Raw genomic sequence first — 27,567 nt, forward strand, 5'->3', positions numbered from 1 at the left:
TATTTTAAAATGTTAAACATAATAGGATTTTGTTTGTATTTTTATATTTATATATTTCTTATAATGTAATATAATTGTATTTTTATATTTATATATCCATTATGATATATATTTATTATAATATAAATTATATTTATTATATTATATTAAATTATAATTACAATAAAATTTATAATTTTAAAGCACAAATATTTTATAAACATATTATGGTTCTTCTTTTATTATAGTCACTTCCAACATAGTCCTTTCATGCCACTGCCATTCATATAGTCCTGGTTTTTTTTTTTGGAAAAAAAAAAAAGCTAAAAAATAATGAAGCCGTTTTCAAAAATAGGCCCTGATTTTAATGCAAGATAAATCATTCTATTGCTTCCCCATAATCACTGCTGTGGTAAAACTGTTGTTATCACCAGATCTCACCAAGGCCAACCTTCTCTCTCTAGAGTCTCTCTTCCTAGACTGAGGCTCACCTCCTCTGCACTGACATTAGCATGTCAGGGTTGTTCAAAGAGAGAGACGCTACCACAACTCACTCTCAGGATCTCAGGTAACCCTGGTGTGGGAGACATATACATCTACTACTTAGAACTCTTGTTCCTGAGCACTGATATGTGTGCTTCTCATTTCAACAAAACAGCCAAGATCATTGCATTAACTCATAATTAAATACTTACTACCAGAATACAAAGTGATAAAAATGATAACATAGCAGTCTACTCAAAAACCTGGTATTCTGGGTCACACTCTCCCACCAATGTACACATATCATCCAATAGGGAAGAATGGGCACAAATTACAGAGACTTAGAAGTGAGGCACACTAAGTAAAAAAACATGTCCTGGGTAATTCAGAACTCTAGGCTTCTAAGTTTGATATTCTTGGTCCATTTAGGGAACAGACTGTATGTACCATGAGTTACCTGCTTGGTGGAACTGCCCCTCTTCTCTGTCTCTCCAGTGTGATAAAGCTTCTTCTCTAATATTCAAAGGCCACCAAAATTGTGTGTTAAGCACTTTTAGAAAAGTAGTTCCCATATTCCTACTATCTGTGCTACTCAGGTCCATTCTCTGGCTTTGTTTTCCCTTTTGTGTCATAAAAGACAAGTAAAGAGCAAAATAGGCCAGTCTAGGAGAGGTTTCTGAAGATAGTCCTAGAGAGTAAGTCAGTCTTTCCCCCACTCAGCTGTTCAAAACCAAAAATTTTTTTTCTGATCAGCTCCCCATATAAGAGCCTTCTTCGAATCAGATTAACTCCTCACATCAAGAGGCACTTTTCTGACTAGTTAGCTAGTCTTAACCAGCCCATATTCTTGTTATCTTCTCAACTCCACTGGCTTCTGATGTCTTGCTTCTTCTAGAAGTAGGTTCTCTTGTCATTTTCCATCTTTTAAATCTCTAGCTTCTCTTCTGATTTCTCTCCTGCCTGAAATCAAGGCTTTTTCAACTGAGTGAGGTAAACCCACATGTAACCTAGTTTAAGAAATCAAAAGTGCTCACATCTGTCAGACATGCCACAGACACCATATACAATTGTCTGTCAGGAACAGCAAAGTCCTAGCTATCAAGGTTCCCCAGCTTTCAATCTCAAAATTCTCATAATCATGTAAATTAGATCCAAGGAAATGAGCTGTATTGGCCTTCATGAATTCCTTCTTCCCCCTTCTTCTTGAGAGCTGTTTACTCGCAGGTTTTCAAAACTGTCTGTCTGTGCTCAAATATGGAGAGGCTGCTTTTTCTTTTTTTAGTGTTTCACACAAATATTCTTTCTGTCTTTAAAAAATTATTTTTAATTTATGGAATAAAACAAGCATTTCTATAACACAGTACAATAAAAAAAGATTGTAAATGAAACTGCAAATCTACTATGCACAACTCGCATTTCTTTCAAATATACAACATTTTTGTGTAAATTTTTTCTCCCCCAGATGACTACCATTAGACACAATACATATATAAATATAAAATTATTCTATACATACTTTCATTGATCAGTTCTTATGAAATTGCTGACCTACTCTGCCACCTTCCCAGAATGTAATATTATCCCTCCCTGACTTCCCTTAACCACATCAACTAGATCTGACAGTACCACTAGTTCCAAAACTAAAACAGGCTTAATAGGAGGCAAGTATTTACCGTGTTTCCCCGATAATAAGACACTGTCTTATTATTTTTTTGGAAAGAAAAACACCAGAGGGCTTATTTTCAGGGAAGGGCTTATGTTGTCCTGCCTCAGCTCTCCTCCGCGGCACTGCTCTCAATGGCGCCAGCAAGCAAATCACTGGGGAAGAACAGGATGACGCGCTCACTGCTGCAGCTCTGATTGGATGCAGCTCGGAGGGCGGCGTGCGTTTCACCTGGGGGGGGCGGTGCATACAGAGGGTACCATAATGTAGTGTGTAGCGCAGGGCATCACTTTCACTACAGTAGCAATCTCAATAGGGCTTATTTTCAGGGGAGGGCTTATTTTAGAGGAATCTTACACAGTAAGGGGAGGGCTTATTTTCGGGATAGGTCTTATTATCGGGGAAACACGGTAGCCACCTCCTACTGCTGTGATAATCAGGATAGCTGTGGAAAACCAATTCAAGAGTAGTCCACTAAAAACTAAGTTCATTTTCCGCCCTATTCTACACAGTATTAATTATTTCCAACAGCCTCACAGTATTAAAGTGGTTCTATAAGCATGGGCACTAGAGATGCCTAAGTGATTTAGTGGAAAGAGTCAAGACCTTGGTTTCGATCCTAAATCTATTATTTTTACTACCTGTGTAGCCTCAGGCAAGTCATTTCGTCTCTCTAGGCCTCAGTTTCACCTACAAAACAAAAGTTGGAATCCAAATCTAAGGTCATTTTCAGCACCAAATCCTTTGACTCTGTGATTCCACATGAGTATCGCCTCTCTTAGCTCTTGTGTTTCTAGAGGTCAAACATTGTTGAAAAAGCAAGTCAAACAATTTTCATAGAGCACTTTTATGATAAAAATTAGAGAGCAGTTTCTTTGTTCCTCACTCACTAAACTATCCAAGTTGGAATGTCTAAAAGTCTTTCCCCCAAAATAGACTCATCACTAAATACTCACTGTTTTAAATTAATTTATTCATACATATTAAGACTGTGCTTGCCTAAAGGCCCTTTAAAGGATCCCATTTATATGATGTTTTAAGGGTACAAAGCCCTCTTCTTATAACAAATATTATCACCCACTTTTACAAGTGCAGAAACTAAGTCTTAGATAGGTTGTGACTTACCCACGGTCACAAAGTTAACAGGTGTGAGAATGAGAATTTGAATTCAAGTCTCTGCCTGATTCCAAGTCCAGAACTCTTCCCATTATATCATACCGTTTCTCTAAAGCCCCATTAAGGCTAGGGCAGAAAACAATAAAGGCTTTATTGTCCAGTGGAAAACCAAAAGTCCTAGGCACAAAAAACAGCGGTAATACTGTGGGAAGCCATACTTATTTCTTGAGATTAAATTTTTTTTTTTTAATTCAGATGTGGGGACGGCAACTAGGTGGTACAGCGAATAGAGCACCGACCCTGGAGTCAAGAGGACCTGAGTTCAAATCCAGCCGCAGACACTTAGCACTTACTAGCCATGACCTTGGGCAAGTCACTTAATCCCAATTGCCCTGCATTCCCCCTCCAAAAAGCAAAATAAAAAAAAAAAAAATTCAGATGGCTTCTGAGACCATTCTGAGAAATAAGTAGAGAATGTCATCCCAAAATTGGGTTTTACTTAAATTTTTAAATAAGGTAAAGGAGTGGGATGACTTGAGTAGGACTTAAATGTAAAATCAAAAAACTTTCCAAGCATACCAAAAACCTAGCTATTGCATTAGAAAACCTAAATTAGGGCTATTTTCCTGCTAACTTCCTGACTATGCAACCTTGGGCAACATAGGTCTCAGTTTTAAAGGACTGAATCATATAATTTTTAATTCTGACTTTCAACTCTAAATCCAAGGATCCTTTGCATACCTACAACCTCTTAGACTCAAGCCACAAAAAAGTGGATGAAACCATTCATTATTAATAATAACAGAAAATTTCTACATAGAATTTACTATCTGCCAGGCACTGTGTTAAGCAATTTATTATCTCATTTGATCCTCATAACAACCCTGGAAGGTAGGTGCTATTATTATCCCCGTTTTACAGATGGGGAAACTGAGGCAAACAGAACTTAAGTGACTTACTCAGGATCACACATAGTAAATTATCTGAGGCAGGATTTTAACTGAAGTTTTTCAGAGCTTCTTCAGTTCTATCCACCGTGCCACCTAGCTACCTGCTGCTACGACTTCAATATTTTTACAGCATGCCTGCCTAAGAGGGAATATTCTTAATTAAACAAGGACAAGACACAATCATAGACAATTTTAAATGAGATTTCACCAGTCAACAAAACATTCATTAAATGCCTATGTGCCAGGCACTAAGCCAGGTAGCTGGTGATAAAGTGATAATACTGAAATAATCTCTGTCCATAAGGAGTTTACTTTCTAATAGAAGAAATAACAAGTATACAATAATTGAATGCTATACCCCACCCCAGCTCCATATACTCACGCAGAAAATATCAGATAATTAAGTAGGTATAGGAGGTACTACTAGCTAGACGTATCAGGAAAAGTCTCATATTTGAATGATGTTTATTCTGGACTTTGAAGGCAGGGAGGGATAAGGAGGAACATTCTAGGTACAAACAATGATGGCCAATACAAAGGCAGAAAAAAGAGGAATGGGTTTTCTTTTTTTTTTTTTTTAAAGCAATTGGGGTTAAGTAACTTGCTCAAGGTTACACGGCCAGTTATTTCTGGGTGTGGTGCTAAGTATCTGAGCCCGGATTCGATCCCCAGGTCATCCCAACGCTGGGGCCGGTGCTCTCACTCGCTGAGCCACCTGGCTGCCCCCCCAGAATGGGTTTTCTGATGTGAAGAATAACATGTAGGCCAACTGGCTAGACTATGGGGAGTGATGTGTAAAAAAAAAAAGTCTGAATAGGTAGGTTAGAGTCAAATTGGAAAGTATTTCAGATGCCAAATAGAGAAATTTATATTTTATCATAAACAGGGGTTAATATTTTTTGTGTGTCATGGACCCTGTTGAAGTGAACTCCATAATGAAGCTTATAGACCTCTTCTCAGAATAATGTTCTGATACCAGACCCCAGGTTAAGGGTTTCTGCCATGAAAGTTAGAATTAGCCATTTAAACTTATTGAGCAAGGGAGTAATGTGGTCAGACTTGTGCTTTAGGAATATCATTTTCACAGCAGTGAGGAGGTTGGATTTGAGAGGATAGAGCCTTGAGGCAGGATAATGAATAGGAGACAACTACAATAGTCCAGCTAAGAAGTGATGAGGACCTGAAATGGGGTGGTGCTCATATAAATCAAGATAAGAGATGGAAGTGAGAGAAGTTATGAGTAATAAACAAGACTTTGCAATTGATGGGATGTATAGGGTGGAAGAATGAAGAACTGAGGATGACTGACATTTGAAAATGGGTGTGAATGGAAGGATGATGGTGCTCTCAAAAGAAACAGGAAAGTTAGGAAGAAGAGTTGGTTGGGGTAGACAGTGGGGATAATAGATTCAATTTGAGATATCTATTGGAAATCCTGCTGGAAATACAAAATCTGCAGTTAGTGATTCTACCCTGGTACTTAAAAGAGATGACTCGCATATGGATCCAAGACAACTGAACCAATAAGAAGGAGTTGACGAGAGAAAAACCTGAAGTGTAGTGAAAATAAAGTTGTCTTGACATAAATTACTTCATTTTATGATGAAGTATTTTGATGTTTGTTTTTCAATATTAAGATAATCATGCAGGCAGTATAGGTTGATAAAAACGCGTTCATAAACAACTGACATACAGCAGACCCCAAAATAAGAGATCAACAATGGGAATATTTGGTAAACTCTGCCTTATCAGGTATCAATGAAATTGATTGGTAAACAAAACAGATCACTGGCTACCAATCAGAACTTGGGTGTAACCATAATGAAATGCAAAAAAAAATACAGAAAGCCCTCAGCTTTTAGTCTTGCTTTTGGGTCAAAAATGAAATTACATCCTAAGTTCTCCACAGTTAAGACTCTAACATCTCTTCCTTTTCTCCACTCCTCTTTGACTTAGGGCAGTGCTGATTTGCCAACCTTCCAGGCAACTACCTCAGAGGGAGACACACGACCTTAGACTGGGCAGAGGGGAAACTTTGTTGGGTATTGATACAAGACACGCTTATTGGGAAGTCCTGGGAAATCAAGTTGATGGCTTGTTCCTAGGGGGAGTTAATGTTTGTATTTAATGCATTTGATCAATAAAATTTGATTGCTAGCACTGAGAAGTATGAGCCTAATTAGCATTTCTATCACACTAGTTAATGGTACATAACTAATTTATGTAACAGTAAATCAGTTTTCCACCTGCACTGTGCATTGAAGAGCAAGAGAAAAGAAAAGACAGAACGTCGGGATAATTTTATTATTAGAGCATGGGACACTGTAATAGTAATGTAATATGATCCCTTTTGTATTGGCAAAGGTAACAGGTACTGAACACTTAGTAATTAATCAAGCCTCTGTTAAAGAAACAGAAGGTGTGATACCCTGTTGCTAATGTAACAGGAAGGGGCTGAATAGAGAGGAGCAATACTGTATATAAGGAAAGACCCTGGCTGGAAAAGTCAGATCTTCTTGGAGCAAGCTTGTGGAGGCAGAAGCTGCTGCTGCTGCTGCTGGGGAGGATGGAGAGAATGATTTTTATTTGGAGAACCTGGATAAAGTGATTTTGATTCCGGGAACCAGCTGAAACTTCTGCTAAGTCCAAGGGCCAGCCGGAGCTGCCAAAGACTGAGGAAGCATGACTGTGGTGCTGGTAATTTGCATGATCCTGTTTGTGGCTTTGTTAAGCCTTAACTTCCCAGGATCAGAGACTGTGAAGGATTTAAGGCGGACTGGATGCTGTGAGCTTCAGTGTGGAACAGGAAGTGTGTGGACAAGGACCTGAGAGCTGTCTGCCTTTGAACCCAGGTGACAGTTTGGTGAATCCAGGTAGGATCTGGGACCATGGAAGGGCATTCAGGGAATCTGAGAGACCAACCCTAGTCAAGCTGAAAGAAGATTTTACTTGGATACTGCGTGCTGACAGAGAAATTGTAATTTACTAGTGACCTAGGGGTGAAGGGCTTGTGTATTTTCTGATGACTGAAGAGTGAAAGATGACTAAAAGGTAACTGATTTGTAACATGGTGTGCCCCATGAGTGGAGAACTTTGACTATTGTACTTTGTGCCCCTTAAGGAGGCAAACCTCCTTAAGGATGACTGAATGATTGAGATGACTGAATGACTGAGTTACTAAATTTGTTCTTTGTTCAAAACTTTGTGACCACTGTGGTGAAAACTATGTGGCCATTTCTGTGATAAGTTGTTGTGAATGCTGTATTTTGATTTTCTGTGATAAGATGTAATATGGTGAATGCTGTATCTTGATTTTCTGTGAATGTTTTGCTTTGATTTATTATTGAATACGGTGTTCACTATACTATGTAATCAGAACCTTGAAAAGCTGTTCACAATAGCATTCTTCTGGGAAGCTGCTCATGCTTGGCTTTACAGACACTAATAATGATACAGCAAAAGCAACTTAAAATAAACAAACAAGTAGAACAAGAATAAAGAGAGGGGCGGCCAGGTGGTGCAGTAAGTAAGAGCTCAGATACAAGGTGAAAAAGAAGTTACCAACAGTTGTGTGTGAGGAAAAGTATGTACATGTGGGGAATGGTGGATGTTCAATAAAACCTTCATGTATAGGGAGGCACTTGAGCTGAGCCGTGAAAGAAACTAGAAAATCCAAGAGATGGTGGTAAGGAGGGAGTACAAATTCAAGTCATGAAAGATAAGGCAAAGGCATAAAGATGAAACATGCAGTGCTGTGCATGAGTGGCAATAAGAAAGTTAAGTTTAATAAACCACAGAGTACATGAAAAGGGTAATGTGTATTAAGGCTGGAAAGGTAGGTGAAAGACCAATTAAAAGGTTATTGTAAAATCCCAGGCAAGAGGTAATGAAAGGCTGGAACTAAGGTGATAGTCATGTGGCCAGACAAAAGAAAATGTATACAAAAGATGTGGAGGTAGAACCGACAAACTCTGAAAACTGACTGGTTGTGTAGAGTGAGGAGAGATGAAAAGGCAACACGTTGATTTGGTGGCTCGAAGGATTGTGGCGCCTCAAATAGTAAATGGGTAAGTTCAGAAGAGAGGTTGGCATCAGGGAAAAGATGATGAGCAGTGTTTTAGAACTGCTCAACTGATGAAAGTGAAGAGCGGTCAGACGGTAGGAAAAGAAATGGGAGCAATGTCAAAAAAAACCAATTACCAGAGGAGTGTATCCAGGAAAGGGAAGTCAATGTTGTCTAATATTACAGGGAAGTCAAGAAAGAATATCACTAAGAAAAGGTCATCAGATTTGGAAATAAAGAGCTCAGTGGTAATCTCAGAGAGGGTAATTTCTTTTTTTTTTTAAATTAATTTATTTACTTTTAGTTTACAACATTCAGCTCCACAATCCCTTGAGTTTCAAATTTTCTCTCCCCCCTCCCCCTACCATGGTGGCATGCAATCAAATACAGAATCTACAAATACTTGCACATGAAACATTAGTCAGGTTGTAAGGAAGGATTATAATCACTGGAATGAACAATGGGAAAGAAGACACAAAACAAAAAAAGAAAGAGAGAGCAAGCAGTTTAGTTTGCTGCAGTCTGCATTCAGACTCTGTAGTTCTTTCTCTGAATGCTGATATCTCTTTCCATTATGAGTCCTTTGGAGTTGTCTTATAACCTTACATTGCTGAGAGGAGCCCAGTCTATCACAGTTGGTTGTCACACATATGGTTGTGTCTGTAATTGTGTACAAAGTTCTCCTGGTTTTGCTGCTCTCGCTCAACATCACTTTATATAAGTTTCTCCAGGTTATTATGAAGTCTGTCTGCACCTCATTTCTTACAGTAAAATAGTATTCCATTACATTCATATACCATAACTGGTTCAGCCATTCCCCAATTGATGGGCATCCCCTTGATTTCTGAAAAGAAATGCTAAGCAAGGTTCCCTAGCCATACCAGATTTTAAACTGTCTTATAAAGCAGCACTCATCAAAACTACTTGGCACTGCCTGAGGAATACAGTACTAGATCAGTGGAACAGATTAGGTACACATCACATAGTAGTAAATGACTATAGTAATCTACTGTTTGATAAACCCAAAGACTCCAGCTTCTAAGATAAGAACTCACTATGTGACAAAAACTGCTGGGAAAAGTGGAAAAAAGTATGGCAGAAACTAGGCATAGACCAATACTTTACACTGTATACCAAAAAAAGTTTAAATAGGTTCACAATCTAGATATAAAGGCTGATACTGTAAGCAATCTGGGAGAGCAAGGAATAGTTTAACTGTCAGATTTATGGAGAAGGGAAGATTTTATGACCAAACAAGAGATACAGAGCATTACAAAATGCAAAATGGGTAATTTTGATTACATTAAATTGAAAGGGTTTTGTACAAAGCCAATGTAACCAATATTAGGAGGGAAGCAGGAAATTGGTAAAAAATTTTTACAATCAGTGTAAAGTCTCATTTCTAAAATATACAGAGAACTGAATTTGTTATTATTTATGCTGTTATTACATTATAATTTATGTTGTATTAAGAATACAAGTCGGAGCCAAGATGGCGGAGTAGAAGCACGACCTTCCCACGGCTCCGGCAAAAGAGGACTCTAAACAAACTTTGGAGCTGCACAACCCACAAAATGACACAGAGAAGCTAACCTCCCGCGGAGGACAGCCCGGCAGGCCGGCAGGAATCGGGCAGTGCAGCGCTCTGGCAGCCGAGCCCAGCGCTCTGGGAGCTGAGCCCAGCCCCACACCGAGGCTTTAGCCCCAGGGCGGGCCTGACCAGCCGACAGCCAGAGGGACTCCAGATCAGCAGCAGCTGTGGCCGTTTCCAGATTTATCAATACATAGATGCGAAGGACAAGGTGAGAGGCCAGTGCAGTCTGGACTTTGGGACCCAGGAAGTGGGAGTGCATGGCTTTTACCCCCGGAGCGAGAAACCGCTGAGACGCCAGCACAGCCTGCCAGCGCCACATGGCGGCTTCAGCTCCTGGCCTGCAGAGTGTAGGGGGACCAAGCACCAGTCTGAGGGGTAATTGCTCTTGCTTTAACCAGCTTGGATCTGAATTGCAGTCTAGGGTGGAGGTCCTGGGGTGTGTATCCAGCTTGCCAGAGTGTGTGGAGACCTCAGAGAGGGCACCCATCTAATACCTCAGGCAGTTGAGAAAACCCCAGCGTTTGGGACGAAAACTCCCGTCTGGTGGCAGAGTCCTACTGTGGCAAAAAGCCCCAAAGTCAAATCATTGAGTGGCAAAATGAGCAGGCAAAGGAAACAAAGCAGACAGAAGATTCCAACATTACACTCCTATTTTGGGGATAAGAAGGAGCAAGGCATGGAACAGGAAGAAAACAGTGAAGTCAGAACTCCTGCACCAAAAGCTTCAAAGGAAAATACAAGCTGGTTACAGGCCATAGAGGATCTTAAGAAGCAGATAAGAGAAGTGGAGGAAAAATTGGGAAGAGAAATGAGAACAATGCAAGAAAATTATGAAATGAGAGTCAACAGCCTGACTGAAGAAAATAATACCTTAAAAAACAGACTGACTCAAATGGCAAAGGAGGCTCAAAAAGGCAATGAGGAGAAGAATGCCTTAAAAAGTCGAATTTGCCAGATGGAAAAAGAATCTCAAAAGCTCACCGAGGAGAATCATTGCTTCAGAATTAGATTGGAGCAAATGGAAGCTAATGACTTTATGAGAAATCAAGATGCTGTTAAACAGATCCAAACAAATGAAAGAATAGAAGGCAATGTGAAATATCTCATGGGAAAAACCACTGACCTGGAAAATAGATCCAGGAGAGATAATTTAAAAATTATTAGACTGCCTGAGAGCCATGACCAAAGTAATAGCCTGGAAAGCATCCTCCAGGAAGTTCTCAAAAAAAACTGCCCTGATGTTTTAGAACCAGAGGGCAAAATAGAGGTTGAAAGAATCCACCGATCACCTCCTGAAAAAGATTCCAAAAAGAAAACTCCTAGGAATATTATAGCCAGGTTCCGGAATTCCCAGATTAAGGAGAGAATATTACAAGCAGCCAGGAAGAAACAATTTGAATATTGTGGAAACACAATCAGGATAACACAGGATCTGGCAGCTTCTACACTGAGGGATCGAAGGGCCTGGAATGTGATATTCCGGAGGTCAAGGGAGCTGGGATTAAAACCAAGGGTCACCTACCCAGCAAAACTGAGTATCATGTTTCAGGGGAAAATATGGTCATTCAGTGGAATACAGGACTTTCAAGCATTCTTGCTGAAAAAACCAGAGTTGAATAGAAAATTTGACATTCAGATACAAGAAGCAAGAGAAGCATGAGAAGGTAAACAGGGAAAAGAAATCATAAGGAACTTATCAAAGTTGAACTATTTTTTTTTTTAAGCAATCGGGGTTGAGTGGCTTGTTCGGGGTTGCATGGCCAGTTGTTGTTTCTGGGTGTGGTGCTGAGTGTCTGGGCCCGGATTTGATCCGGGTTGTTCCGGCACTGGAGCCGGTGCTCTTGCTCACTGAGCCACCTGGCCAAAGTTGAACTATTAACATTCCTACATGGAAAAACAATAATTGTAACCTATGAAACTTTTCTCAGTAGTTGAAGGGATTAGAAATATATATGTATATATATATATGTGTGTATATATATATATATATATATATATGTCTTTATATGAGGGTATGCGGGCATATGAATACATATGTGAATGTGTGTATATACGTTTACAGGTATACATAGATAGAGGGCACGGGACCAATTTAACAGGAAGGGATGATATTTAAAGGTGAAATTAAGAGGTGAAAGGAATATAATGAGAGGAGATGGGGAGAGACAGAGTGGGGCAAACCATCTCATACAGAAGAGGCAAGGGAAAATGGTTACAATGGGGGGGAAGATTAGGAAGGCAAAAGGGAATAGGTCAACCTTATTCCTATTGAATCTGGCTTGAGAAGGGAGGGAAATACACACTAAATAGGGAATCTCACCCTCCAGGAGAATAGGGGGGGAAGGGGATGTGAGGGGGGATGATGGAAGGGAGGGCAGGCTGGGGGGGAGGGAAGTTGGAAGCACCCACTTTTGAAAAGGGACAGGATCAAAGTAGAGAATAGAACAAGTGGGAGGTGGGAGGGAGGGAAAAATAGTCAGTCTTTTACAATACATCTACTACGTTATTGTTTTGCATTAGCCACAAATGTACAACCTATACTGAACTGCTTGTCTCCCAGTGGGGGTGGGTGGCGGGGGGGGGGAAGGAAATGAATCTGGAATTGAAAGTTTTAAAATCAAATATTCAAATAAAAAAAATATCTGTAAAAACAACAAAAAAAGAAATATGGTTGTAGAAGGGTGACACATTTTTCTTTTTCATATTAAAGATATGCTTTACTGTGTTTTAAAAAAAAAAAGAATACAAGTCATTCCTCAATTGATACATGGTGAAAGGACATGAAAAGGCAGTTTTCATAGGAAGCAATTAAAGATATATATAATCATATGAAAAAATGCTCTAAGTAACTACTGATTAGAGAAATGTAAATCAAAACAACTCTGAGGAACCACATCTTACCTGTCAGATTGCCTAACATGACAAAACAGGAAATGATAAATGCAGGAGAAGATATGGGAAAACTGGAACACTAATGCATTGTTGGTGGAGTTGTGAAGTGATCCAACCATTCTTGAGAGTAATTTGGAACTATGCCCAAAGGGCTATAAAAATATGTATACCCTTTGACCCAGCAATACCAATTCTAGGGCTGTATCCCAAAGTGATCATACAAGTGTGAAAAGGATCCGTATGTACAAAAATATTTATAGCAGCTCTTTTTTTGGTGGCAAAGAATTCGAAATCAAGGAGATGCCCATCAATTGTGAAATGGCTAAACAAGTTGTGGTATATGCATGTAATGGAATACTCTTGTGCTGTAAGAAATGAGGAGTAGATGGACTTCATAATAACCTGGAGAGACTTATATAAACTGATGCTGAGTGAGAGCAGCAGAACCAGGAGTACACTGTACACAATTACAGACACATCGTATCTGTGATGACTAATTCTGATAGACTGGGCTCCTCTCAGCAATGCAAGGCTATAAGAAAACTCCAAAAGACTCATGATGGAAAGAGTATCCACATCCAGAGACATATTTACTGAGTCTGAATGCAGACTGAAGCAAACTATTTCCTCTCTCATTTTTGTTTTGTTTTGTTCCTTCTTTCTCATTGTTCATTCCACTGGTTATAATACTTTACAAATTGACTAATGTTTAATGTGAAGGTATTTGTAGAACCTATACCAGACTGCATGCCACCATGGTGGGGGAAGGGGGAAGACAGGTGGAAGGAGAGGAAGAGAGAGGAATTTTGTAACTCAAAAGCTTGTGAAACTGAATGTTGTAAACTAAAAGTAAATAAACAAATATACATATTTTTTTTTAAAGAAAACTGGTCAAATGGAAAAAGAGGGACAAAAATTCACTGAAGAAAAAGGAAAAACTTCTAAAAGTAGAATTGGCCAAATGGAAAATGGCGGTACAAAACCTCACTGAAAAAAATAATTTCCTAAAAATTAGAATTGAGCAAATGGAATCTAAGGTCTTCATTAGAAATCAAGAAACAATAAAATAAAATCAAAAGAACAAAAAAGTTGAAGACAATGTGAACTATCTCACTGGAAAAGCAACTAACCTAGAAAATAGATTCAGGGGAGATTATTTAAAAATTTTTGCCCTACGGGATCAAAAAAGTAGCCCAGACATCACCTTTCAAGAAATTATAAAGGAAAACTACTCCAATATTCTAGAACCAGATGGTAAAACAGAAATTGAAAGAATCCATGGATCACTGCCTAAAAGAGATCTCAAAATGAAAACCTTCAGAAATATTATAGCCAAATTCCAGAGCTCCCATGTGTGATAGTAATGGAATATAAAGATTCCCCTGTATTGGCTTGGTTTTCAAATTGATTGTGTTAAAACCCAGAGCTTGTTAATCCCACCTGTGGGATGGGCTTGTTGATGTGAAAAGAAAATCCTGAACTGGGAGGAGCTGGTGACGTAGATTTGGAGACACAAGAGAGAGGCAGGAGAACTTTTTGGAAGCAGTACCTCGTGGAGGCAGAGAGACTGAGAAGGATTGCTGGGGGCCACTTTGAATTGCGCTGGACTTTTGAGACCTGCCCCCGGAGCTGCCAAGGACTGAGGAGACATGGCTGTTTTGCTGGTACTTTGTCTGTCTGTTTTGATGTTGTTTTGCCAGATTTGTCCACTGGTGAAAGACAGTCCTGTTGAAGAAGTCCTGGAACCTGGCTGTTGGCTAAGAAGCCTTGAGACTGTCCTGCAGACAGAGAGTGAATGCTGTCCACTGGTGAAGGGCAGTGCTGTTGTTGCAGGGGTCTGGAGATTGTCCTGCAGACAGAGTGACTACTGTCCACTGGTGAAGGACAGTGCTGTTGTTGCAGGGGTCTGGGAACCTTTTGTTGGTTCAGAAGCCCTGAAGAAGGATTCTCTTGTTGTATGTTTACAGAAATCCTGGGAGAGGGTTTTGCTAATGTTTTCAGGGGTTCTAGGACTGTTCTGCAGACAGAGGATGAATTAATGAAGAGACTGGCAATGTATCTTGTGGCCTTGCTAAGCCTTGTCTCCCCAGGAACTAAGATTGCTGAGAACTTGCCTCATGTCAAGATGAAGAAAAGACCTCCATTTGGGTATTAAGTGCTGTGCTTAAACTTGATGTAACTCTGGGGTAGATTGAATTGTGATCCAGGGGTGGGGAATTTTTGACCTTTTTGTGCTCTGTAATTAAACAAATGAATGTACTTAGATTGGAAACTAATCTCCATTTTAGAAGAGGGGCTTTGTGGTGGACTGAATGAAGGTACAGCCTAGGGGTGGAGTAGTATTTAGAACAGGGACTTTGTAATTGATTGAATGATTGGAAGGTCCTGGGGTGGGGTAGTACTTGGAGATGATTTAATCACACTTAGTAAATGCTGTATTTTGAATGATGTCATGTTTTGACCTTCTCTGTTCTTGGTTGGTCACTGAATAAAATGGAGAGCACCTATGCCGGTATTCTGAACCTTGGGAAGTTACTTTTACTTGGCATTATATTACATCATGTAAATGAGAAAATACTGCAAGTAGCCAGAAAGAATTCAAGTATCATGGAGCCACAATCAGGATAATATACAAGATTTAGCAGCTTCACATTAAAGGATCAGAAAGCCTGGAATATGATATTCAAGAGGACAAAAGAGCTAGGATTATAAGCAAGAATGACCTGTCCAGCAAAACTGAGTATTATGCTTCAGGAGAAAAAATGGCTATTCAGTGAAAGAGGATTTTCGATCATTCTTGATGAAAAGACTAGATTTAATAAAAAAATCTGATGTTTTTCTTTTTGAATTAAATTTTATGTTTATTTTTAGTTTACATCATTCAATTCCATAGGATTTTGAATTACAAATTTTCTCCCCATCTTTACCCCACCTACCACCCCAAAACAGCTATCCCACTGAATATCCCCTCCCCCAATCTGCTCTCTCCTATATCCTCCACCATGGCCTCTCTGACTTTCTAGTAGGGCAAGATGGATCTTTATGCCCCATTGCCTATATATCTTATTTCCCAGTTACATGAAAAAAAAAAAATATATATATATATATATATATATATTTATTTATTTTAAAGATTTTATTTTAAACCTTTGAATTCCAGATTCTTTCCTTTCTGTCACCCATCCTTACTGGGAAGAAAAGCAATTCAATATAGGTTGTAGATGTGTAGCTATGCAAAACATTTCCATAGAGGATATATTATGAAAGACTGACTATATTTCCCTCCATCCCATCCCACCCCCAATTGTTCTATTCTCTTTGATCCTGTCCCTTTTCAAAATGGGGTGCTTCCAACTTCCCTCCCCCCCAGCCTGCCCTCCTTTCCATCATCCCCCGTCTAATCCACTTCCCCCCTACTCTCCTGTAGAGTGAGATACCCTATTTAGTATGTATGTCATTCCCTCTCTAAACAAAATTCAATGAGAGTAAGGTTGACTCATTCCCCTTTGCCTTCCTGTTATCCTCCCCCATTGTAACAGTCTTCCCTTACCTCTTCTATATGAGATAATTTACCCCATTCTGTCTCTCCCCATCTCCTCTCATTATATTCCTCTCACCTCTCAATTTCACCTTTTAAATATCATCCCTTCCTATTCAATTGGTCCTGTGCCCCCTGTCTATATATACCTGTACACATATATACACATATTCACATATATATTCATGTGCCCATATACCATCCTATATAGACATATATATGTACACATACACACACATGTGTGTGTACACACACACACACACACATTTATATTCCCTTCAACTATTCTCATACTGAGAAAAGTTTACTAAGATACAATTATCATTTTTCCAGGTAGGAATGTAAATAGTTCAACTTTGATAAGTTCCTTATGATTTCTTTTCCCTGTTTACCTTCTCATGCTTCTTTTCTTCTTGTATCTGAATGTCAAATTTTCTATTCAACTCTGGTTTCTTCATCATGAATGCCTGAAAGTCCTCTACTCCACTGAATGATCATATTTTCCCCCGTAACATTATACTCAATTTTGCTGGGTAGGTGATCTTGGTTGTAATACCAGCTCCTCTGACCTTTGGAATATCATATTCTAAGCCATTTGATACCTCAATGTAGAAGCTGCCAGATCCTGTGTTATCCTGATTGTGTTTCCACAATATTCAAATTATTTCTTCTTGGCTGTTTGTAATATTTTCTCCTTGATCTGGGAACTCCAGAACCTGGCTACAACATTCCTAGGAGTTTTCTTTTTGGGATCTTTTTCAAGAGGTGATCAGTAGATTCTTTCAACCTCTGTTTTGCCCTCTAGTTCTAAAGCATCAGGGCAATTTTCCTTGAGAATTTCTTGAAGGATGATTTCTAGGTTCTTTTTTTGATCATGGCTTTCGGGTAATCCAATAAATTTTAAATTATCTCTCCTGGATCTATTTTCTAGGTCAGTGGTTTTTCCAATGAGATATTCTACCTTGACTTCTATTTTTTCATTTATTTGGAGCTCTTTAATAGTATCTTGATTTCTCATAAAGTCACTAGCTTCCATTTGTTCCAATCTAATTGTGAAGGAATGATTCTCTTCAGTGAGCTTTTGAGATTCTTTTTCCATCTGGCAAATTTGGCTTTTTAAGGCATTCTTCTCCTCATTGCCTTTTTGGGCCTCTTTTGCCATTTGAGTTAAGTCTATTTTTTAAGGCATTATTTTCTTCAGTAAGGTTTTTTACTCTCTTTTCATGATTTTCTTGCATCATTCTCATTTCTCTTCCCAATTTTTCCTTCACTTCTCTTATTTGGTTTTCAAAATCCTTCTTCAGCTCCTCTATGGCCTGTAATCAGTTCATATTTTTCTTGTAAGCTTTTGGTGCAGGAGTTCTGACTTCATTGTCTTCCTCCTGTTCCATGCTTTGATCCTTTCTGTCCCCAAAATAGGATTCTAAAGCTGGACTGCTGTGCTTGCTTTGCTTGCTCATGTTGCCACTCAATTCCTTGACTTTTGAGCTTTTTGCCACAATAGAACTCTGCTTCCAGAGAAGAAAACTTTGTCCCAAATCTCTGGGGTTTTCTCAGCTGCTGGAGCTATTAGTTGGCTGCCCTCTCTGAAGCCTCCACATGCTCTGGCTCACTGTTCATGCACCCCAGGACCTCTACCCTAGACAGTCATCCAGATCCAAGCAGGTTAAAGCAAGAACAATTACCCCTCAGACTGGTTGCTTGGTTCCCCTACAATCTGCAGGACAGGAGCTCTGAAGCAGCCACGTGGCAATGTTTACAGGGCCCCTGCGCCTCAGCCACTTCTTACTTTGGAGGCAGAGGCCGGACTACCCTCCCAGACTACCTGTTCTCAAAGTTTACAATGACCTCTCACTTTGTCCTTAGCATCTATGGGCTGATAATTCCGGAAACCGCCACAGCTGTTGGTGATCCACTCTCCCAAAGTTCCTTCAGCTAGCAGCTGGTTGGGGCACCCTTAATATAAAACCATGGACTCATATGCAGTTGGGCTGTGTTCTCAGAGCGCTGGGATGGCCCCTTACTGCAAGCCTGCTGGGCTGTCTTAAATGGGAGGTGAGTTTCTCTCTGTCACTTTGTGGGTTCTATAGCTCTAAAGTTTGTTTAGAGTAATTTTTTACACTTTTTTTACATTTATTGGAGGAGGTGGAAGCGGGAGCCGTGTGGAAGTCCTGTTTCTATTTCACCTTCTTGGCTCTGTGAAAAATCTGACTTTCAAATACAAAACTCAAGATAAGGAAAAAAAAAAGATTAACAGGAAAGGTAAATTATAAGGGACTCAATAAGTTTGAACTGTTTTCATTCCTTCATGGAAAGATGATACTAGTAACTCATAAGAACTTTCTCATTATTAGGGCACTTACAAGGAGACAGTGAACATAGGTGTGAATTGAACATGAAGGGATGATATCTAAAAAAATTAAATTAAGGGATGAGAGGAATGTAGTGGAAGAAAGAGAAAGGAGAGATAGAATGGGGTAAATTATCTCACATAAAAGAGTCAAGAAAAAGTTTTTATAGTAGAGGGGAGATGTGAGAGGGTGTGAATGAATCTTACCCTTATCAGAATTGGCTCAAAGAGGGAATAACATATACTTAATTAGGTATAGAAATCTATTTTATCCTACAATGAAGTAAGAGAAGAAGAGGATAAGAGGGAGTGTGGTGGGGTGGGGGTGATACAAGGGAGGAAAAATTGGAGTAGAGGATAGTCAGAAACAAAAGACTTTTGAGGAGAGACAGAGTCAAAGGAGAGTATAGAATAAACGGGATTTGGTGGGGAAATAGGATGGAGGGAAATAGAGTTAGCAGTAGCAAGTGTAGCAGCAAGCACCCCAGCATCCCCAGGGGGGCTGCCAACACAGGTTCTTAGATCTGCTCTTCCAGAAATTACAAGAATATAGAGAAACAAACAGATCATCAGACAGACCTGCAACAGTCCAACCATTAGATCCATATCTAGTCACAGTTACCAGAGAGGGAAGCATCAACATCTGGGTTTTTAAAGCTGGGGGGCTCTCAACGGTTGCCCAGAGTCTCTTCTGGTCAAATCACACAACACTTCTCAAAGTAAGCCCCCAAACAAAGTCTCAAATCAGGGTTTATATAGTTTTATCCTGGCTCAGAGAATGTAACAACCCTCTTGATCCACTGCCACTAACAAAGTATCTCCTGAAAAACAAGCCTCCCACCACAGGCTCCAGGTACACTTAAGCCTATGAGAGGGCAGGGAAGATCTTAAATTCAGATTCCCATTACACCACTATGGAAATTCAAATTTCCATTACAGTAAGTAACCATGAAAAAATTTTCAAGCAAGTTTCTCTAAAAAAGGCCTCATTTCTCAAACGTATAGAGTATTGAGTCAAAATTATAAAAATAAAAGCCATTCTCCAAATGAGAAATGATCAAATAATATGAAGTTTTCAGATGAAGTAATAAAAGCTATCTATAGACATATGAAAAAATATGTTCTAACTCATTACTGATTGGAGAAATGCAAATTAAAACAATTTTAAGGGTCGGCTAAGTGGCGCAGTCCCTGGAGTCAGGAGGACCTGAGTTAAAATCTGGCCTCAGCCACTTAACACTTACTGTGTGACCCTGGGCATATCACTTAACTCCAATTGCCCTACCTTCCCCCCTCCAAAAGCAAAAAAAAAAAACCCCAAAACACCCAATTCTGAGGTACTACCTTATACCTATTAGATTGGCTAATAGGACAAAAAAAGGAAAATGACAAATTTTAGCAGGAATATGGGAAAAATCAGACATTAAGGCACTGCTGGTGGAGTTGTGAACTGGTTCAATCATTTTGGAGAGCAATTTGGAACTATGCCCAAAGGGCTATAAAACCATACATACCCCCTCCTTTGACCTAGCAATACAACTACTAGGTCTGTAACTCAAAAGAGATTAAAGAAAAAAAAACAAACAAAAAGGAAAGGGAGTTATGTGTACAAAAGTACTTATAGCATCTCTTTTCTGCTGGCAAAAAATTAGAAATTGAGGGGATGCCCATCAATTGAGGAGTGGCTAAACAAATTGAGGTATGTGATTATGATGGAATGCTACTGTGCAGAAGAAATGATGAACAGAATGCTCTAAGAAAAACCCACAAAGACTTAAAGAAGCTGATGCAAAATGAAACAGACTACATACAAAGCAACAGCGATACTGTGAGATGATCAGCTGTGAATGACTCAGCTACTCTCAGCAGTATAATTAATTCCAGACAAGTCTGAAGGACTGATGATGAAAAATGCTGACCATCCCTAGAGAAAGAACTGATTGTCTCTGAAAGCAGACTGAAGCATATTCTTTTTACTTTATTTTTCTTGCGGTCTTCTTTTTGGTCTATGTTGTCTTTTACAACAGTACTACGATGGAAATGTTTTGCATGACTACACATGTATAACCTATATAGAATTGTTTGCCTTCTCAATGGTGGGGGAGGGGGTAGGGAAGGAGAAAGGGAGATAATGTGGAACTCAAACTAAAAACAAATATTAAAAATTGTTCTTACATGTAATGGGGAAAATAAAATACTAAATAAATTCAAGAAAATAGTATTGAAATGTTATCAATTTACATAAGACAAAAATATTTCAAGATTTTTGGTATTTAATAATTTTTGCACCAAAGCAAAACCTTTCAACTGACTAGACTAACTTCAAACTGTGAAATGCTTACATGACTCTATAAGTAGATTCACTGCTTACTCTAAAGAATATCTGATAATCATTACCAATGTCTGAAACCAAATCTAGTTTTAGGAAAAAGGTTTTGATTTTAGCTGTGAACTAGAAATAGGAAGCAAGTCAAACTTCTGGCATAACTAGTCACCAAGTTATTCAGAATTTAGATGAAAATCAGTAATTTCAATTCAATGGAAGGAAAAATAGCTACCAAGCACCCTGCTTTTCTTTTCCTTGCACTACTCGAAAGAAGACTACAGCTTGAAACTTCCTGTGAGTCAGGTGACGACTCACGTACGACTCCCACTAAGGTACGGTTATGAAAAAAAGACGAGGCAGAAAGACAAGTTGTCATGCTGTAAGTACATAATTTATTGACTATTGATTACTAAAAAAATTTAGTGTTAAGTTAAAGAATAACTAGGAAGCCTGTAAGTGCCCTGTCTTCAACAATTCAATACTTCCTTTCTGACTGAAGCAATTTAACAGGAATAATAAAATTTCCCATAAATTCAATTCATAACTGCACTAAGAGATACTATAATCGTATACTATGCTGCAATTACACATTTAAATTATTTCCAGGGGTGGCTAGGTGGAGCAGTGAATAGAGCACTGGCACCGGAGTCAGGCGGACCTCAGTTCAAATCCAGCCTCAGACACTTAACACATTAGCCGTGTGACCTTGGGCAAGTGTAATGGGAATGCAGATTTGGAAGATCTTCCCTGCCCCTAGGCTAAAGTGCACCTGGAGCCTGGGGAGGGAGGCTTGTTTTTCAGTAGATACTTCTTGATTGGCCAGTGGGTCAATAAGGTTGTTACATTCTCTGAGCCAGGAAAAGGCTATATAAGCCCTGATGTGTAGCTTTGTTTTGGGACTCACTTTGAGAAGTGTTCTCTGATTTGATCTGAATTCTGGGAAGCCATTGTTGAGAGTCCCCCGGCTTTGAAAAACCCAGATGTGGAAACCCAGATGTTGACTGGGTATGGATGTAATGGTTGGACAGTTTGGAAAGCTGCCTACTTGATCTGTTAATGTCTTGATAATTCTGTCTGTATATTTTGAAGTTTGGGGTGCTGACCTTTTTCCCCTGAACAAGGTAAACGATATATGTCTGACTGATTAAAGTAAGCTTGTTAACCCATTTTGAGTTGCTTTCCTTTAACAAAGCAGATCCAAGAACCTGTATGGGCAGCAGACTCTGAGGACGCGCTTGGGGTGCTTGCTGCTACAGCAATTCACTTAGCCCCAACTGCCCCGTCTTCTCCCCTCCAAAAAAAAGCGGAAAAAAAAATTATATTCCAGACACAGATCAAGTTTCATTCAGTTCTAAGAGCTGACTATTCAAAATGCCTTGTATGTTACATCTTATTCATTATATCCTGCTTTACATTAAATGGTGATTTAAAGTATTCAATAAAAATAGAAAAATATTTCTAATCTCTTACCTTGGCTGTGAGGTCAGATCGTTCTTGTAATTTGTATGTTTTGGAGAATAGAAGTCTGATTATCCAAAGAATTAGAATTCCTTCCAAAATAAGGTGGTAGGCAGGAGCCTGTAAATCCAAACAACAAAACTGTAACTACATTAATTTCTACAATAAAATGAAGCTTATTATTCCAAACCATACTTGTGGTTTTCATCAATTTGTGTATTTTTTTCAGTTTATTAATTTATACGTAAAATCTGCAAAATAAGGAGCTTGAGCAAGATAACCTCTCAGGTTCCTCCCAGGTCTATACTTCAAACTAGAAACAGTTCAGTCTGGGATCTCAGGTCTTCTTAATTTCAAAACCCACAAAGGGCCCTAGGGATAAGAGATTATTTTAGAGCCATCTCACTGATTCTGGAACCATTTTCTTGGTTATTTTCATTAGAAATTTCCAGTTAGTTCCTCTATTTCTCAATTCTGTTCCCCTGAACTAATAGCAATGCTCCACCACCCTGTTCCCCCATTCTTTCAGAGAAAAGTATAAATAGAACACTTTTCTTTGGTGAAAAGATTATCCAAAAGAGAGGGTTAAGGCCATTCAGGGAAGTTGTCAAGTCAAAAACAGAAAACCACTGTCCTAAGTCTCCATGATATTTTTGTTGATGTACAAAAGACCTTAATTGTACTGCATGAAAAGACATGAATTATGATCTGTATCAACACCAAGAACTTTCAAAAAATAAAAGTATACAATACACTGACTACTATTTTAAATCTTGATTAAATTTCTTCACCACTGAATTTGAAATGGTCATATCTATGAAGAATGTGAATATATGGTAAACTTTCTGGTTGTTTGACAAATACCTTTAAATCAATCTATCAAAAAGTATTTATTAATCATATTCAGAATGCTATAAAGTCCCACTGTGCTAGGCAGTAGGAATATAAAGACAAAAACTGCCCTTGCTTTGAGAACCAGAGAGTGTGTGTGTGTGAGTGTGTGTGTGTGTGAGTGTGTGTGTGTGTGTGTGTGTGTGTGTGAGAGTAAATACAATAAGTACAAGGGGTGATGGGAGGGAACAGTGTTACAACACAAAGGCATGAAATGGAGTCACAGGCAATAAGAACACTGCATTTAGGGAGTGATGAATGTGCAACAAGGCTGGAAAATGGGGTCATGTTGTAAAGGTTTCTCAATGCCAGAGAAATTCATATTTGCTTCTAGAAGCAACAGGTAGTGACTGGAGAATGAATTGGAAAAGCCCTTTGGCAGCTGTATGAAATGGAGTGGGTTGAAATTAATATGAAGGTTACGAAATAGTCTAGGCAAGAGGTACTAATTGCCTGAAGTAAAGCTGTAGTTGTGCCAACTAATTAGGATATATAGGAGATACAGGAGTCAAGGATGACCCAAGGTTTTTAACCTTAGTGACTAGAAGGATGGCAATATCCTCAGATAAGATGAAAAGGGTTTGGGGGAAAAAAGAGTACTATTTTGGGCATGTTGAATTTTGAGATGGCTAGAGAGACATCTTAAACTCAGTATGTCTACAACTGAAATTTTTCATCTTAAACCTTCCTCTCTTTCGAACTTCCCTATTTCCATCAAGGGTATTAGAATCCTTCCACTTTAGATCGGTAATCTCAACATTCTCATGGATTTCTCATTCCTTCTCACTCTACATATTTCAATGAGTTGCCAATATCACCATTTCTATCTTCACAGCATCTTACATTATGATCTTCTTCTCACTCACATACCTACCACTTTATTTTAAGGGCCTTAATTCGCCTTGCCTAGATTACTCCAACAGCTTTCTAGTTGGGTTTCCTGACTCAAGTATCTAATTACTGCAATCCATCCCACACACTGCTGCCAACGTGATTTTCCTTAAGCTCATATCTGACCATTGACTACTTACTTAATCAACACCAGTAGCTTCCAGTCTCCTGCAGGGTCAAATATAAATTCCTGTTTAACTTTAAAGCCCCGCACAATCTGGCCCTAGTCTTCAGCTTCACTGAAAATTTCTTCTTACCCCTCCTACACTCTGCAATCCAACCAAATAGGCTGCCTTTCTTTTCCTCACACGCAAAATTCCAGTCTATGGAGGGGTGGGCCTTTGCTCCAGCTGTCCCCCCTTCCTTAATTTCCAGCTCACGGAGTCACTAGCTTCTAGTGACTAGACTCACGGAGTCACTAGCATCATCTGCATGAAATCTTTCCCAATCAACCCTTCCTCCCAAAATACCTTGTTCTTAACTATTTTGTAAATATTATTAGTATTTATTAATTTTAAGGTTATGCTATATATATTTTTCTATGTACTTGTCTCCTTCATTAGGATAGGTCACTTCAAGTAGAAATCATTTCTTTGTATTTGTGTCCCCAGCACCTAGCACTGTCCCTGATTCACAGCAGGTACTTAATAAATACTTGTTAATTGATATATCCAAAAGAGAACTGGAACCCAGGAAATAAACTAAGGCTACACACACACACACACACACACACACACACACACACACACACACACACACGTATATATATCTGGGAGTTATCTACATAAAGAAAATTAAACCTATGGGAGCTGATGAGGTCATCAAATGAGTGTGTAGTAATTTTTGGGGAAAAAAGAAACAAAAAAACAAATGAGAGTGTAGAGAAAGAGGAGACCCTTATTTTTTCTGCCTACATATGTACTTTACATACTAAACTTCCTTTTACAGTAAAGTCAAAAATTTTCATTCTACATGCCAAGTTCACATAAGTAATACACTAGAAAGGAAAGAAAAAAAAAACCTCCTTAAGCTGCTTTGTAAATTTGTCTGCTACAACATAATTCACTCTGGGGAACAGGACACAGCTACCTACTGGTGGCTAATAAATTACTTAACAACTTTAGAATTCCCAAACTATGGTTTCTAGCTAGCAGATTTCTGAAAATTAGTAAGCATCCCAACCCAAGGAAAAAAAGAGGCTACAGAAAAGTTAAGCAACAAGCCCTAAGAGTCAAAATCCTCTTCCATCCTCAGGGAAATTACATTTCCTCTACCAATTTCTTTCTCCATACCAAAGATCATAGGAGGTATATTGTCAAACCAAACCTTTAACAAAAATGATCAAAGGGCACATAATGGAGAAACTTATTTTCCCCAAACTGTACTTTATTTACTATTGAGATGTATGTATGTATGTATGTATGTGTGTGTGTATCTCCATCTAAAATTATTGATTCAATGAAACTGTAAGTAGGTCATTTTCGCAGCAGATAAGATAAAATGACGCCTATTCTTCCCAACAGAATTTTCTTTCACACCCAAAACAAAAATCCATAAAACTAAAGTACAATCGTAGAATTAGTTATCTACCTCCCAATATTCTTCCACAATTCTCTTTCAAAAACAAAACACAAAAGCTTATTTTTCACTCCCTAAAAAATAAAATTTCGTATTCCTTATTTCAAAATTCCAAATTATTCTTTTTTAAATTATTTAAATTAATTTATTTTTAAATCAAATTATTTAAATTATTTTAAATTATTCTCCTTTCAAATTTAAATTAAATTTAATTATTATTTTAAATTATTCTCCTTTCAAAAAAACTCCCGTTCATACCAACATTCTTTTCCAACGCACTTTCAACAGGCAGCTTCTTTACGCTCAAACCCATAGCCCGGTTATCCTACGTGCCCCAATCCTGCTAACCCTTCCTTTTCCATTTTATCGCTGGTTATTTTATTTTTGTTCATTCATTTATTTTTATTGATTTATTTTTTGTTTATTTTTTTATTTATTTGCTCCTCGGGGAGCAAAACCAGTCTTCTCAAAGTATCTGAATGCTTAATTTCTTCTGTAGGCAAGAGTTCTAGTTTTCTTGGTCTTTGGATCCCCACGCCTAACACGTACCTGTGCACAAGGTAAACTTCTAATAAATAACAACGCTGGTTGGCCGGACCAGCTTCTCAGACTGCCCCCTTGCCCAATTCCCTTAGATCTCCCCAAGCCCCGCCCTCGCCGTCACTACGCTGCCAATTGGCCGAGAGAGGCCCGACTCTCCTGCCGACCTCGCTCATTGGTTCGCTTCCTTATCAGTTTCCTAAGACCCTCCTCCTCGGGCCGCCGGCGAAGACGCAGTTCAACGGCCGGAAAAAGGCTGGGGGGGGCAGAAGTAACGTTCCTCGCGACTTCCTTTTTTAAGCCCAAGGCGCACGTATACCTCCTGGCAGCATCTGCGGGGGTGTCAGAGTAAGAGGGGCTCACCTCATACAACGCCTGCACCATCTCCACCAGCACCCACTGCTCTCCAACCATCGCCATCGCCGACGGGAGGGAACTTCCGGGATGGCAGAGCGCCATGACGTAGGTGCGCATAACGAGGCGCGCCGGGCGGGGCCTCTGAGCGCCGACGCCTTGGTTCCGCTTCTCTTAGGAGACCTTGACTCGTTTACGTAATCCGAGGAAACCCGACCTGGAGAAACCTGTTAAGATTGTGTCACAGTCACTTCTCCCTCCCAGATTTAGGAAAAGCAGGTAAGGGAAGGGAGAGCAGGTTGGTTGCACACAAATCATTTTATATTTATTTATTTTTGCATGTGTATTTATTATTTATATAATTTTATATAATATTATAAATATCTATATTTGTATTTATTATTATAATAAATAATATTATAGCATGCATTTATATTTATAATTTATTTTTATATTTTATATAATATTTATATAATATAAATATTTATATTTGTATTTATTATTATAATAATATTATATTATGTATTTATATTTATTATTATATTTTATATAATATTATAAATATTATTTATATTTGTATTTATTATTATAATAAATAATATTATATTATGTATTTACATTTTATATAATATTTCTATGTAATATAAATATTTATATTTGTATTTATTATTATAATAAATAATATTATATTATGTATTTATATTTTATATAATATTTATGTAATATAAATATTTATATTTGTATTTATTATTATAATAAATAATATTATATTATGTATTTATATTTTATATAATATTTATGTAATATAAATATTTATATTTGTATTTATTATTATAATAATACATAATATTATTATATTATGTATTTATATTTGCATGTGCATCTTACGGTTATTTATACA

At 38.4% G+C, this 27,567-nt stretch overlaps 1 protein-coding gene and 1 long non-coding RNA gene across 3 annotated transcripts in view; one reads left to right on the forward strand and one right to left on the reverse strand.

Annotated features, from left to right (window-relative positions):
* The window catches only part of SPTLC1 (serine palmitoyltransferase long chain base subunit 1), an 87,823-nt gene extending 60,992 nt beyond the window's left edge, over window positions 1-26,831 (reverse strand). Inside the window, exons 1-2 of one of the 2 annotated variants that reach the window (XM_069087477.1) lie at window positions 26,676-26,831; window positions 22,425-22,532 (exon numbers count right to left, since the gene is read on the reverse strand). In XM_069087477.1, the coding sequence (XP_068943578.1) occupies window positions 22,425-22,532; window positions 26,676-26,786 (219 nt within the window). In that variant the 5' untranslated portion in view covers window positions 26,787-26,831. The remainder of the gene's footprint in view (window positions 1-22,424; window positions 22,533-26,675) is intronic. The other variant, XM_069087483.1, reaches the window with a different exon arrangement.
* LOC138160745 (uncharacterized) overlaps window positions 26,823-27,567 on the forward strand; it is a 58,772-nt gene continuing 58,027 nt past the window's right edge. The window contains exon 1 of the long non-coding RNA XR_011168205.1: window positions 26,823-26,945. This is a non-coding gene — a long non-coding RNA (uncharacterized lncRNA). The remainder of the gene's footprint in view (window positions 26,946-27,567) is intronic.

The sequence above is a fragment of the Petaurus breviceps genome, unplaced genomic scaffold, assembly GCF_028583685.1.
Source record: "Petaurus breviceps papuanus isolate PSGF00001 unplaced genomic scaffold, PetGlider_PUasm1.0 118, whole genome shotgun sequence".
Taxonomy (NCBI): Eukaryota; Metazoa; Chordata; class Mammalia; order Diprotodontia; family Petauridae; genus Petaurus; species Petaurus breviceps.